Source organism: Gorilla gorilla, chromosome 9, assembly GCF_029281585.2.
Source record: "Gorilla gorilla gorilla isolate KB3781 chromosome 9, NHGRI_mGorGor1-v2.1_pri, whole genome shotgun sequence".
Taxonomy (NCBI): Eukaryota; Metazoa; Chordata; class Mammalia; order Primates; family Hominidae; genus Gorilla; species Gorilla gorilla.
The window spans coordinates 70,065,091-70,081,146 of NC_073233.2; the positions used below are offsets into that span (position 1 = coordinate 70,065,091).

The following is a 16,056-nucleotide window of genomic DNA, read 5'->3' on the forward strand; positions in this document are numbered from 1 at the left end:
AGAATAACAAGAAGCTTTCAGTAGAGGTTAGATATTAATGTTTTCCCCAAAACTTAAAGCACTTTTCTGGGCTGGGCATGGTGGCTCACGCCTGTAATCCCAGCACTTTGGGAGGCTGAGTGAGGTGGATCTCCTGAGGTCAGAAGTTCGAGACCAGCCTGGCCAAAATGGTGAAACCCTGTCTCTACTAAAAATACAAAAATTAGCCAGGTGTCCTGTCGCATGCCTGTAATCCCAGCTACCCAGGAGGCTGAGGCAGGAGAATTTCTGGAACCTAGGAGGCGGAGGCTGCAGTGAGCCAAGATCGCACCACTGCACTCCAGCCTGGGCAACAGAGTGAGACTCTGTCTCAAAACAACAACAGCAACAAAACCCCAAAAAACAAAAACAAAAAAAACCCTGCTTTTCTGAAAAAGGAATGTCTATGGATTAGGAAGGTCTGCCTCCCAGAGGAAGATGCAGGTATTGCATGTAGCGCAAATATTTGATGATTCCAGGACCGGCAGATACACAAGTTATGAAACTGTTTGTACCTTGAAGAATAAGGAGAAGAGGAGGAGACCAAGAGGAGTAGAAGAAAAAGAATAGAAGGAGGAGGAGGAAGAAGGGAAGGAGGACTAGAAGAAAACTACAATAATAACAACATTGTTGAGACCGCAAGATCACACCACTGGGTTTTGCTTTATATTTTGGAAAACACTGTCACATCCATTTTACTAAAAGCCATATATCATTATTGTAGTCCCCAGATTGTCAGGGATCCAAATATTACTGCCTTCTTGGTTTCTACAAACAGAGCACAGGCTGGCTGTGTTCCCCTTGGTGTACACTATTGTGTCCTGGTCCCATGCCAGGTTGACATATTGCCTCATTCCTGGGAGGGACTAAGGTGCCTCCCTGGGGAATAAATAGAGCAGGGCTGGGTACTCACCTCCACAGCAGCTTCCTTGATCCCTGCATGCACGACTGGACACAGACAGCAGCCGCCTCGCCATGAAGCTGCTGATGGTCCTCATGCTGGCGGCCCTCCTCCTGCACTGCTATGCAGGTGAGTTCTGGGCAGAGAGGGCTGCTTCTGGGCTAGGAATTGTCACCTGGGCCCCTGTAGAAGAACTCCCAACCTCTAATCCCCAGCACAGACAAGCCCCAGTGTGAAGGGCCTGGGTGCGATAGGCCTTAGGATCCCCATGAGTTCCTGACAATCAAGCATGCAGCGTCCTCATGGGCTGTCCCCTGCATTGGAGCTGCACACAGTGTATCATGGCACTCAGCGTCTCACCATGGTCACGGTGACCATAGAAACCAGGATGAGTCTCAGGATTAAATATTGAAATGAACTATTTCAGTGGGGCAAGGGAGAGATGGCATCTACACCTAGAAATCAGGAAATAATCATGGGTCTCCTTGAATGTGGAATGAAATAGGAAACCTCCCAGGACAGAAGGCCCAGGCTGCAGAGTGTGACCCAGTGTCTCTCACCCTGTGTGGCTCACTCTGTGTTCTCAGAGTTGATCTGGGTCCTTCTGGGATGCCCTTACCCTCCCGGTTGCTTCAGGCTCAAGGCAGACCGGTGAGAACTCACAACCCCTGGAGTCTCCTTCCAGCACTAAAGATTCAGTGGGAGGAAAAAGCCCTGGCTGCTGGAATCAGCGCTAATATTTCCATAGGTAGCCTGCCTTGTGCAATTCACAAAGGTGGATTCCAAACCCTACCGTATTGGCGTCCAAGGTAGGTGCAGACGTGTAGAAGGGTGACAAGCTCACAGTCAACTAACTGGAAAATCACAAAGTCCAGAGCACAACCAGCTCACATGAAGCCACGTCCTGAGCTCGTTCCTCTCCCTTACAGTGGGGGGTGACCTCAGATCCCCTCATGAACAAGTTCTATTTCACATTCGTGTGTGTGTGTGTGTGTGTGTGTGTTTGAGACAGGGTCTTGCTCTGTCACCCAGGCTGGGACTGGGACTGGTGTGCAATGGCACAGTCTCAGCTCACTGCAACCTCTTCCTCGAAGGCTCAAGTAATGCTCCTGCCTCAGCCTCCCGAGTAGCTGGGACTACAGGTGGACACCACTATGCCTGGCTAATTTTTACATTTTTTGTAGAGATGAGGTCTCCCTGTGTTGTCCAGGCTGGTCTTGAACTCCTGAGCTCAAGCAATTCACCTGTCTTGGCCTCCCTAAGTGCTGGGATTACAGGCGAGAGCCACTATACCTGGCCACACATTCCCTTTTATTGCAGTAGAGTCAACAGAACTAATGGACAATGTCCTAGACCCATTCATCTGAAATCCTTGGAAACCCTACCTGATGCTAGGCATGATAACAGGGAAGCATTGCATGACTTTGAACCAAGAAAGTCCAAGCAGTGTTTGCTATGTCCCCCCAGTCAGAGCACCTCATTTCTCGAGGGTCCTCTTCACCAAGGATACACAGGGTTGGGCTTCTCTGGGTTTGGAAGGTCAGAGAGAATTTGCAAAGCCTGAGTTTACACTCCCAGAATTGAGAACTCTGCATCCTGCACCAAAATCTTTCTGAACCTCGGTCTGTCCCTGGAGGTACGAAGATAGCCAGCTTCCCAATTCATCTGTAGAATGAATCACACCTCTAGTAACGGCCCATGTTCTTGTGTCTCTTTTTTTTTTTTTTTTTTTTTTTTTCCAGATTCTGGCTGCAAACTCCTGGAGGACGTGGTTGAAAAGACCATCAATTCCGACATATCTATACCTGAATACAAAGAGCTTCTTCAAGAGTTCACAGACAGTGATGCCGCTGCAGAGGCTATGGGGAAATTCAAGCAGTGTTTCCTCAGCCAGTCACATAGAACTCTGAAAAACTTTGGACTGATGATGGTAATTTGGGTTTCTTCTTATGTACCCTTTGAAAATCACTGATCAGAACCAGCGGGCTCTAAATTTGGCACCAAGAATGCCAAGCAACTGGTGAACAAACTTTCTTTATATATCAATTCATTAAACTTTGTCTCCAGGCTGCTTTGCCACTTCACATTGAGAATCTTTAGGGAGTGATAAATGGAAAAAGCAAAAAGGAGAAAAGAAAGCCTTAGAGATCACCCATCTACCTCTGACCTCACCAGTCCATTCTCATACAGACACAGACACACATAAGCACACAAGTATAGACACACACAGACACACGGGGACAGGCATCTGCATTTTTTTTTTTTTTTGAGACGGAGTTTCGCTCTGTCACTCAGGCTGGAGTGTAGTGGCGTGAATCTCGGCTCACTGCAACCTCCACCTCCTGGGTTCAAGTGATTTGCCTGCCTCCACCTCCCGAGTAGTTGGGATTACAGGTGTGCGCCACCAGGCCGGGCTAATTTTTGTATTTTAACTAGAGAAGGAGTTTCACCATGTTGGCCAGGCTGGTCTCAAACTCCTAACCTCAAGTGATCTGCCTCCCTTGGCCTCCCAAAGTTCTGGGATTACAGGTCTGAGCCCCCGCACCCAGCCAGAACATGCACATTTTTATCAAGAGAAAATATCTGGTTCTCAAGAGATCACACACTTGTAGGAGCAATCTACTAAGAAATTTCCTACTTTCACAAAAACAAATATTCAAAACATTCTTATTTTTTTATCTAGCTCAGAAAATACAATTTGTGCAAATTCTGCATTTTCTAAAATAAAGAAAAAAATTTTTTTGAGATGGAGTTTCACTCTGTTGCCCAGGCTGGAGTGTAGTGGCATGATCTTCGTTCACTGCAACCTCTGCCTCCTGGGATCAAGCAATTCTTGTGCCTCAGACTCTCAGGTAGCTGGGACTACAGGCGTGTACCACCATGCCCAGCTAATTTTTGTATTTTTACTAGAGATGAGATTTTACCATGTTGGCCAGGCTGGTCTTGAACTCCTGACCTCAGGTGATCTGCCCGCCTCGGCCTCCCAAAGTGCTGGGATTACAGGTGTGAGCCACTGCTCCTGGCCTAAAATAAAGAATTTAAAATGCAAGTCCAAGCAACCAAGATTTGTTAGCATACATGACTGGAAATCATGCACCACTTAATTAAGTGCCTCATGAAGTGGGAAGTGCAGATTATGGGTGTGAAACAGCACGAGTGCTAGAATTGTTTAAAACAAAAGTCAATGGTTATAACAATGAGTATTTCTGTCTGTTTATAAAGATGTGTTGGTTACGAGTTTTGTTTTTTGTTTTTTGTTTTTTTTGAGATGGAGTTTAGCTCTTGTTGCTCAGGCTGGAGTGCAATGGCACGATCTCGGCTCACTACAATCTCCGGCTCCTGAGTTCAAGTGATTCTCCTGCCTCAATCTTCGGAGTAGCTGGAATTACCGGCACACACCACCACAGCCTGCTAATTTTTGTATTTTAAGTAGAGATGGGGTTTCATCATGTTGGCCAGGCTGGTCTCAAACTCCTGACCTCAGGTGATCTGCCCGCTTCAGCCTCCCAAACTGCTGGGATTTCATTTTTTTTTTAAAGAATTTATTTAATACCCCAAAATTTTATTTAAAGCATTCCATAATAAAAAATGTAAAGATATATCAAATGCTCAAGGATAAAAGTAAATATTAACTGTGATTTGGGATGGTTGAATCATTTTTTTCTTTAAAAATTCAGATTAGCCAGGTGCATCCCTCATACCTGTAATCCCAGCACTTTAGGAGGCCAAGGTGGGCAGATCACTTGAGGTCAGGAGTTCAAGACCAGCCTGGCCAACATGCTGAAACCCTATCTCTACTAAAAATACAAAAATTAGCTAGGCGTGGTGGTGCACACCTGTAATTCCAGCTGCTTGGGTGGCTGAGGCAGAAGAATTACTTGAAGCCAGGAGGCAGAGATCGCAGTGAGCCAAGATAGAGCCACTGCACTCCAGCCTGGGCAACAGAGTAAGACTCCATCTCAAAAACAAACAAACAAACAAACAAAAATCCTAAACAAACCAAAAAAACCCCTCAGATTAATCATTTATATTGTAAAACTCCAATGTTTCTTGTTTCCGTTTTTTTGGTTTTGTTTTTGTTTTTGAGACAGAGTCTTGCTCTTTTGTCCAGGCTGGAGTGCAGTGGTACAATCACAGCTCACTGCAGCCTCCATCTCCTGGGCTCAAGTGATCCTCCCGCTTCAGCCTCCTGAGTAGCTGCGACTACAGGTGCACACTAACACACCTGGCATATATATACACATATATATATATACACACATATATATACATACATATATACATATATGTACACATATATACACACATATATATACATATATACACATATATACATATATACACATATATACATATATACACATATATACACATATATACATATATACATATATATATATATATTTTTTTTTTTTTGTAGAGATGGCATTTTGTCATATTGTCCAGGCTGGTTTAAACTCCTGGGGTCAAGCAATCTGCCCCCCTTGGCTTCCCAAAGTACTGGGATTACAGGCATGAGCCATCCCACCCAGCCCAGCTCCGATATTTCATAGGCCTCAAAGGTAATGGTGAAGAGTCTCAGACTGTTACAACATTTCTACCTTTTATGCCTGTGCAGCAACTCAAAACCATCACATTCTTGTATCTGAGCTGAGATTTTTTAATGATTCTGTGTTGTAAAAGTGGTATCAGAAACAGTCCAAACGATCAGGTCTTCAACAAATAGTATATGCAGCATATTTATTGGATAAGTTATTTCAAGGAATAGAATTTTTGGAGAAAAAAAGTATTACATGGATCACTGATAGGGAAGAGATCCTACAACCCTGGCCCCTGTTTGGCATTATGAAGTGTCTCCTAGATAACAGAATAAATGGAGAGGAGATGCTGGCTTTGCTTCCACTGCAAATCCTCCTGAGAGTTAGCTGTTTGTGGACAAATGCAAGAAAACAAGAAGACAAGTTTTAATATTTGATTTAGTAAGTGAAATTTGCAAACCTAAGTGACCTGCTTTTGTCTTCCAGCATACGGTGTACGACAGCATTTGGTGTAATATGAAGAGTAATTAACTTTACCCAAGGCGTTTGGCCCAGAGGACTACAGACTATGGCCGGAACTCATCTGTTGATTGCTAGAAACCACTTTTCTTTCTTGTGTTGTCTTTTTATGTGGAAACTGCTAGACAACTGTTGAAACTTCAAATTCATTTCCATTTCAATAAACTAACTGCAAATCACTAAAATTCTTTCTTGTTCTTCTATAAAAAAAAGAGGTTTTCCAGGCTGCACAGTCAGGCTGTAGGTTGCAGACAGAGACAAGCCTCAAAGGAGTTGAGTGAGGGTTCGAGGTTTCTGGGAAACACTTTATTTCTCATCATCTCGAGCCCAAGAGTTGGACTTCTCTCTCTCTGCAGAACAAAGTATTAGCTCTTGTTGCTTAGCTAATTTTTCTCTGAAGAGTGTTTCACTCTCCACATCCCACTACCTCCCTAAGCCACTTTCTCTGGGGACCTCACGCTCTTGGAGTCATGCTCAGAAGCCCTGATTTTACCTCAGTCCCATCCATGCTGAGCCCTGCTGGTTATGCCAGACTCCTCTGGGTTGTCTTTGGGCCTCCCCCACATGTGCAGGGCCCAGACCAGAGTCAGCCAGGGAGGGGAGGCCTGCAAAGCAAGGTGGATCCTGTCTGGATTTTAAATTTTGAGTTTTATTTGTCATTCATGGATGTTGGCATTAATTTTGAACTTTTAAAATATTGCATGAAAATATTACTTACCCTGATGACTGAGTTTGCTAGCATAGCAACATCTTAAATTGTACAACTTTCCTCAGTCCAGTCTCTGCCAGTGGGTTCATCCTCCCCTGCCCCACAGTGAGCTGCAAAGGCAATGAGGGTTGAGGGGAGTGAGTGTGCTATGCAGGGACCCAGCACAGAAGGGGATGTTTAAATGGAACCGGGGTCTCCATCGTGTCCTGTCCCCAGCAGTCCTGTCACCAGGGGTAGGTTATTGCCTGTCCCTTTTCCTTCTGGGGCTATCCCCTCACCCAGGAAGGCCCTGTCTATGTGTCTGGACAACTCAGCTTCACCAGGGCCAACTCTTCCATCAGGCAAGGCAGGGGCAGGTATCCAGGCCCACAATATACATAGGGGTGTATGAAAATGTTATAATTTAAAGAATAATTTCCTGAAGTGATTGTAATATTAATGAACATATACCAATGAATCTAGCCTGGATTCTATACTTCATCTTACCAATACAGTTGTAAAGTATGTTTAAAATGTTCTTATGAAGAAGTGGCCTATGAAGGCAATGTAATACCTGTGACCTACAAAAGCCATGCAACAGATGATAAAATATTGCTGTTTTATTTGGACTCAGAGACCTATCCTCAAACCCTCAATCTTCTGGCCAAAGTTTAGGTCAAATAAGGATGTGATGTGTCAACTTGTAATTCAATATGTAAATGACAAAAATCTAGTTTCTCAAGAAGAGCTGGACTATATTCTTTTTTAGAGACAGAGACCTATTCTCCTTTTTCCCTGAAAGACAATTAGGAAAAAACTCAATCAAAAACCCCAAAATAAAGAGTCAGAAAAGCCAGTTCTCATGCCTAAAGACTCCAGCACATGGGATCCCCTAGACCATCTTCCCCTGCTGAATGCTCTTAACCCTTCCCCTCAGACAGCCCTTCTGTCCCAGATCCTGCCCCAGATCCCTCCCTTGCTCACATTATTCCTCCTCTTTACAATCCAGATTCCTGGGAATCATCATCCCATGAGCCTATTTCTTCTCAGCCCATGTAGCCTATTTCTTCTCAGCCCATGTATCCTTCCCTAAAAAGACTCCAGCATTAGATAAAACAATATAAAAAGGATATTCAAAATTTCCCATTTCCCTCCGCACCTAAGGAGTCAGCCCCAACTCTCTTCCCCTTAAAAGAGGTGCCACAAGGAGATGGAACTACTGACTTTGTAAATACTCCCTTAACCAGTTCGGTGGTCTAAAGTTTGAAGAAGAAACTTAAGCCATTGTTATATGACACTTACGGAGTGACAGATCAGGTTGATCAGTTTTTGAGACCTCAGCTACACACTTGGGTCGAGTTAATGTCCATCCTAGACATCCTCTTTTCAGGGAAGGAAAAAAACATGATCCCTAGGGCTGCTATGGCAATTTAAAAATGTAAATATCCTCCCGGTCAAACATTCCTAATGCAGATCGAAAGTTTTCCACCCAAGACCCCCGGGGTAGGGAAAAGAAAGAGATCAGACTGTTACTGTGTCTATGTAGAAAGGAAGACATAAGAAACTCCATTTTGACCTGTACCCTGAACAATTGCTTTGCCCTGAGATGCTGTTAATCTGTAATTTTCCCCAACCTTGAGCTCACAAAAACATGTGTTGTATGGAATCAAGGTTTAAGGGATCTAGGGCTGTGCAGGATGTGCCTTGTTAACAAAATGTTTACAGGCAGTATGCTTGGTAGAAGTCATCACCATTCTCCAGTCTTGATAAACCAGGGGCACAATGCACTGTGGAAAGCCACAGGGACCTCTGTCCTGGAAAGCCGGGTATATCCAAGGTTTCTCCCCATGTGATAGTCTGAAATATGGCCTCGTGGGATGGCAAAGACCTGACTGTCCCCCAGCCCGACACCCGGGAAGGGTCTGTTCTGAGGAGGATTAGTAAAAGAGGAAAGCCTTTGCAGTTGAGATAGAGAAAGGCCACTGTCTCCTGCCTGCCCCGGAACTGAATGTCTCAGTATAAACCCGATTGTACATTTGTTCAATTCTGAGATAGGAGAAAAAGGGAAAAACTGCCCTGTGGCGGGAGGTGAGACATGTTGGCAGCAATGCTGCTTTATTATTCCTTACTCCACTGAGATGTTCGAGTGGAGAGAAACATAAATCTGGCCTACGTGCACACCCAGGCATAGTACCTTCCCTTGAACTTATTTGTAACACAGATTCCTTTGCTCATATGTTTTCTTGCTGACCTTCTCCCCACTATCACCCTGCTCTCCTACCACATTCCTCTTGCTGAGATAGTGAAAATGGTAATCAATAAATAATGAGGGAACTCAGAGAACGGTGCTGGTGCAGGTCCTCCGTATGCTGAGTGCCGGTCCCCTGGGCCCACTGTTCTTTCTCTATACTTAGTCTCCGTGTCTTATTTCTTTTCTCAGTCTCTCATCCCACCTACGAGAAATACCCACAGGTGTGGAGGGTTTGGCCCCCTTCAGCCCGGTAAGACAGTAATAGCACAGCTCACAGGAAAAATATACAAGACCTAAGAAAAATGAAAGTAAAAAAAATTAGAGAATCTGTACCCCAAACCCAAAACCTCTCTAAAACACTTGATATACAACAAGAAAAAGATGAAGGGCCTATGAAATTTCTAGACAGACTAAAGGATCAAATGAGACAATATACAGGCCTAAACTTAAAAGATCCCCTCGGAGAGGGAATGTTAAAACTCCACTTTGTCACTAAAAGTTGGCCAGATATTTCAGAAAGTTACAAAAATTAGAAAATTGGGAGAACCGACCTCTAAATGAACTTCTCAGAAAAGCTCAAAAAGTGTATGTGAGAAGAGACAAAGAAAAACAAAAACAAAAGACAAAACTTATGGCATCCACTTTCCAACAGGTGGCTCCAAACCCACATGCTTCTAAAGAAAGCTTCCACGGGGCCAAAAACTATAAAAGGTGCAGATCCCCAATTAAAGGACCCAAGCCTCCACCTAGAGGACTCAGGCCCTCTTCTACCAGAACCTCAAAAAATATGGGGGGGCAAAGTGACAAAATCCCAAAACTGAGAGAAAAAAAAGACAGGATAGGTGCTACAAATGTGAAAGGACAGGCCACTTCAAGAGAGAATGTCCCAAACTAAAAAAAGAGAAAAAAACCCTTCCACTCATGACTTTTGAGGAAGAATAAGGGGGGTCAGGGACTCTGTTTCTTTTACCTCAAGTCCCACCAAGAGCCCTTGATAAATTTAGAGGTGAGACCCAAACATGAGCTTACCACCTTTTTAGTCAATTCAGGGGCGACTCGCTCCTCTGTTTGTTTCCCTCCATCCAACATTGCCTGCTCTTCAGAAGAACTTTTAGTCTCTGGGGTAAAAAGAAAAGGATTTAAAACAAAAATCTTAGAAAGTACAAAAGTTAAATACCAAGATTCATTGACTAACATCCAATATTTTTTAATCCCTGAAACAGAAACTAATCTACTAAAAAGAGACTTAATGCAAAAATTAGGTATAGGTCTACAAGTTAGCCTTAAAAGAGTCCTTACTTCATTAAACCTACTCACCACTGCAGATAAAAAATATATTAACCCCTATGTCTGGTCAAGGAAAGAAAACTGAGAGAAACTCAAAATCCCTCCAATCCACATCAAACTAAAGACCCCCAGGAAAGTAGTAAAAAAAAAAAATACCCCATTACCCTAGAGGATAGAATAGGGTTAAAGCCCATAATTGAAAGTCTTATCAAGGTTGGGCTTCTTGAACCCTATATGTCCCCTTATAACACTCCAATATTGCCAAGAAGTCAGACGGGTCATACCGACTGGTACAAGATCTTAGGGCCATCAGTCAAATATTCCAGACTACCCATCCTGTTGTCCCCAACCCATAGACCATTCTCAACAAAATTCCATATAATCATCAGAGGTTTACAATAATAGATTTAAAAGATGCCTTCTGGACATGCCCCTTGGCTGAAGACAGTCAAGACATATTTACTTTCGAGTGAGAGGATCCCCATTCAGAACAAAAACAACAGTATCAGTGGGCAGTTTTGTCTCAAGGGTTTACAGATTCCCCAAACATTTTCAGTCAAATTTTAGAATAAGTGTTGAAAAAAGTGGTTGTCCCAAAGCAAATATGCCTACTCCAGTATGTGGATAATATTCTTCATATCTAGTGAGAATATAGAGAAAATCGCTGGCTTCTCTACACATATTCTTGACCATCTGGAGTTCAAGGGGTTATGGGTTTCAAAGGGAAAGCTTCAGTATGTAGAGGCCAAAGTTAAATATTGAGTCCACTTAATAAGTACAGGTAAACAACGGATAGGGCCTGAACGAGTTAAAGGCATCATGTCCTTATCCTCACCTCAAACTAAACAGGAACTCAGCAATTTTTTAGGGTTAGTTGGATATTGCGGGCTTATGGATTGACTCACTAAACAGTAAACTTCTATAACAAAAAATTGTCCAGAAAAAAACCTGATCATCTCCTGTGGACGTCTGAGAAAGTCGATCAGGTTAAAGAGCTAAAAGAAAGGCTCATAACCACCCCTGCTCTAGCCTTACCTTCCCTAGAAAAACCATTCCACCTTTTTGTTAATGTAAATAATGAAGTAACTTTGGGGGTGCTTACCTAAAAACACGGTGGCTGACAGCAGCCTGTAGCCTTCATATCAAAAGTTTTAGACCCAGTTACCTGTAGATGGCCTCAATACATTCAATCTGTTACAACTACAACAATATTAGTTAAAGAAAGTAGAAAATTAACTTTTAGAAAAAAATTGACTGTAAACACACCCCACCAAGTTAAAACAATTTTAAATCAAAAAGCAGGAAGGTGACTCGCTGACTCCAGAATCTTAAAATATGAAGCCATTTTACTAAAAAAAGATGATTTAACCTTGACTACTGATAAGTCACTCAATCCGGCAGGTTTCTTGACAAAATACCCAAATCTAAAAAGAGATCACTTACGTCTAGATTTAATTGACTACCAAAGAAAGGTCAGGCCAGATCTAGAAAAAACTCCCTTCACAACAGGACAACACTTATTTATAAATGGTTCCTCCCAAGTAATTAAAGGAGAAAGACATAATAGATATTCAGTAATTGATGGAAAATCTCTTGAAGAACTAGAGTCAGAGAAGTTGCCCAGCAGTTGGTCTACTCAAGCTTGTGAATTATTTACACTCAGCCAGACTTTAAAATGCTTATGAAACAAGGAAGGGACTATTTATACTGATTGTAAGTACACCTGGAGTAGCACATACATTTACAAAAATTTGAGCTGAGCAAGTTCCTATTAATAGTAAAGGCCAAAATCTTGCCCACAAAGTGCTAATCATCCACGTTTTAAACAATCTCCAGTTGCCAAAAGAAATAGTCATTGTACATGTCCCTGGACACCAGAAAGACTTTTCCTTTACAAGTCAGGAAAATAACCTTACAGACAAAGTAGCCAAACAGACTGCTGTTTCACCTAAAACACCTATCTTTCACTTAACTCCTTGTCTTTCTCCACCTGTTACAACCCCTATCTTCTCTGCTGCAGGAGAGAAAAAATTAATAAAAATAGGAGCCAAAGAAAATTCAAAAAGAAAATGGGTGTTACCACATCAAAGAGAAATACTATCCAAACCCCTCATGAAAAATGTCTTGTCTCATCTACAACAAGAGACTCCTTGGAGACCCCAAGCCATGTGTAATACAGTTCTCAGGTTTCATAAATGTATGAGAATTTATACCCTAGCCAAACAGGTTGCGGACAGTTGCTCAATATGTAAAAAAACCTCAACAAAAAAGTTATATTAAAAAAATCACCCCTGGTGGGGAGAGATCCAGGACTAAGACCATTCCAAGGTGCTGAAATTGACTACACTGGAATGCCCCCAGTTGGTCGCCTAAAGTACTTATTAGTAATAGTAGATCATCTCATTCACTGGGTCAAAGCTATTTCCTTTTCAAATGCAATGGCCAATAATGTAGTTAAAACATTATTTAAAAATATAGTGCCCAGGTTCAGACTAACAAAAAACATTGACAGACAATAAAACCGATTTCACAGCACATATCATTAAAAAGCTATCCCAAGCCCTAGACATTAAATGAAAATATCATACTCCTTGACACCCACCTTCATCAGAGAGAGTAAAAAGGATAAATCAGACCTTAAAAAACCACTTAACCAAATTGGTTCTAGAGACTCGGTGGCCATGGACAAAATATCTTCCTATTGCCTTGTTAAAAAATCTGAACTGCTCCTCGAAAAGATATAGGCCTTCATCCTTATGAAATGCTTTACGGATTGCCTTATTTAAACTGCACTACTGACATTCCTACATTTAAAACAAAAGACCAATTCTTCAAGAATTATATACTTGGTCTCTTCTCAACTTTGTCTTTTCTTAAAACCAAAAGTCTCCTAACACAGACACCACCCCTGGAGTTCCCAGTACATCAACATCAGGTAGGAGATCATGTCCTCGTCAGAAACTTAAAAAAAGAAAAACTTCAGCTGGCCTGGGAAGGACCTTACCTGGTGCTTCTGATCACTGAAACCACAGTCCTGACAACAGAAAAAAGACCCATCTCACCCAAGTCAAGAAAACACCACCACCTCCAGAGTCATGGGCCATTATCCCAGGAGAAAACTCCCTCAAACTAAAGCAAAGTTAAGTTTAACTCTCTTCCATTTATTCTATTAATCCTTCTTCTTTTCCCATTCTGTTACTGACCACCTTGTTACCAATGTAACTAAATCAAACTCACCCCAAGTTATTACTTTTGATACTTGTTTAGTCATACCCTGTAGAGATCTCCAAAGTCAAAGATGACTCTCAGCCTCAGAAAAGTATCTCTGCCCATTTAAAATAAGAGGATGCCCCTACCAAGACTCTTGCCCCTTAACAAATATAGAAAAACAGGTCTGCCATAGCTAAAATGATGCCCTGTGGACAACCAAATATCAAGAATAGGTCTCATTGACACCACCTCTACCAACCCTAGATCTACTTTGAGTCACTTCTATGACACAAAAGCCAACTTAGCTGGCACAGACTTCATAGGGTTTTTGAAAACGCATTTTATTAATCCCTCATCTTCTTCACCCCATTCCCTCTTTTCTCCTTCTAAGGCTTCTTCTAATCAGACTGCCATCTCTTCTATACCCAATAATACTAAACTATTATACATTATATTACTATATATGTAATATATAATAATAAACAATTATAAATAGTATATAATAAACAATGATAATTCTAAAGTATTATATATTATATTATATTATATTATATTATATTACAATATAAAATATTGTAAAAGTAAATGATCTAAGATGAACTTTAACAATTAAAATAAAATATCAAGCTATAAATGCCTGGTTGAAATGGATCAAATATTCTGTCCACACGTTAAACAAAAACAATTGTTATGCTTGTGCACACGGCCGGCCAGAGGCCCAGATTGTCCCCTTTCCACTCAGATGGTCTCCCAGTCAACCAGACATGGGTTACATGGTAGGTCTCTTCTAGAATTCTATGACTTGAGACAATAAATCATGCCAAGCTCTCTGTGATATCCCAAAGTCCAACACCCTGTGGGTCAGCCCTCAAGGGCCATCCAACTTCCATCTCCCAATGTCAATTTCACCTCATGTCTCTCATGACAAAGGGAAAACTTGGCGTTCCTTAAAAGCTTAATGGGATACAGTGAGCTTAAGCCCTTCCAGGAGCTTCCCCATCAGTCTGCCCTCAGCCATCCTCGAGTGGATGTATGGTGGTATTCTGACGGACCCTTACTAGACACTCTGCCAAGTAACTAGAGCGACTCTTGCGCTCTAGTCCAATTAGCTATCCCTTTTTCACCCTAACATTTCATCAACCAGAGAAAGAAAAATCACAACACCATAAAATAAGAGAAGCATCTTATGGATCTTTTGACTCTGAAGTTTATTTAGATGCAACTGGAGTCCCACAGGGAGTACCTGATAAATTCAAATCCCGAGACCAAATAACTACAGGATTTAAATCATTATTTCCACAGGTAACTATTAACAAAAATGTAGATTAGATAAGTTACATCTATTATAACCAACAGCAATTTATTAATTACATTAGAGATACTGTCAAAAAAATAGCCAAACGATTAGGGCCTACTAGCAAAATGACTTGAGAAAACAAAATGGCCCTAGACATGATGTTAGCTGAAAAAGGTGGAGTTTGTGTTATGATTAAAACTCAATGTTATATCTTCATCCCAAACAATACTGGCCCTGATGAAAACATAACAAAGGCCTTACAAGGACTTACCACTTTATCCAATAAACTAGCTAAAAATTCTAGAGTCAGTAACCCTTTCTCAGAATGTGAAAAGTAAAAAGTTCCTCTTCGAAGTTTCCCTTTTTGTTAATAATAAATAATAAGTGTTAGAAATAACAGTTTCTTTTAAAAGCTAACTTTCTTCAAGCTTCCTTGCCTTTTGCTAATAACTCTTTGTTAAGCCCTATGTAGCTGTTAAATATAGTAAGGGAATAAGTACACTTTATGTCCTTGTACTTTAACCAAGTTATTTTTTCTGGCGTGTATCCTGCTTAGACGTCCCAACATGCTCAGGCATTTCCTGGCTTACAGCCTACATCCCTTCCTTATTTGGAAATGTTATTATTCTCCTAGTTTCCCATAAACAACCTCCTTCCTTTCTTTGTTCTCCATCTCACATTTACCTATTTAGGAAAGTTGTAAGTTTTTAGCCAATCAGGATGAGTCTACATTGTGCAGTCTAGCTCCAGCCAATGGAGATAGGACTCAGCAGTAAGGAACCAATGTGTCAGGGATAAAAACCTCTGCTTTTCTTTGTTCAGGGTGCTCTTGTTATGCCCAGACCATTAGTTCCCCAAAGAAGACCACCAGAGTCCAGAGTCAAAGCCAAGCGGCAAGGATCTTTACTACAAGTTCGAACCTGGTCCCTCCATTCCACAGCATACAAGAGGGCCCTGAACAATGCGAGTGTTTGCTTTTTATAGCCTGAGAGTTACAGGGGAACAAAGGAATTCTTTTGGTTCCCGCTTTTTCAGTAAAACTTTGAACGGCTGTCCCCTTATCGGAGACTTTCCTGGTGGTGTTTGTACTGGGCTCAGGAAGTTTGAGAGATATATGGTGATATGTGGTGAGATGGGAAGATGGGATGTGTTTGTACTGGGCTCAGGAAGTTTGAGAGATATATGGCGATATGTGGTGAGATGGGAAGATGGGATGTGTTTGTACTGGGCTTGTTTGTTTTGAGCCCAGGGCTGAGGAATGTGCCCGGCTCCTTTCATTCCCCCCTTTTCTTTTCAGGTATTTTTAGAGCCAATCTTGGGTCTTGTAAGTCTGATTCTGCTTCAGCG

The 16,056-nt window shown here is 41.8% G+C and overlaps 1 protein-coding gene across 1 annotated transcript; it reads left to right on the forward strand.

Moving 5' to 3' along the window:
• Positions 1–935: 935 nt before the first annotated feature.
• Positions 936–6,161, forward strand: SCGB2A1 (secretoglobin family 2A member 1). The gene is made up of 3 exons (XM_004051336.4): positions 936–1,048; positions 2,662–2,849; positions 5,944–6,161. The coding sequence occupies exons 1-3, from the start codon at positions 994–996 to the stop codon at positions 5,986–5,988; spliced, it is 288 nt and encodes a 95-aa protein (XP_004051384.3). The 5' UTR covers positions 936–993; the 3' UTR covers positions 5,989–6,161.
• Positions 6,162–16,056: the final 9,895 nt, after the last annotated feature.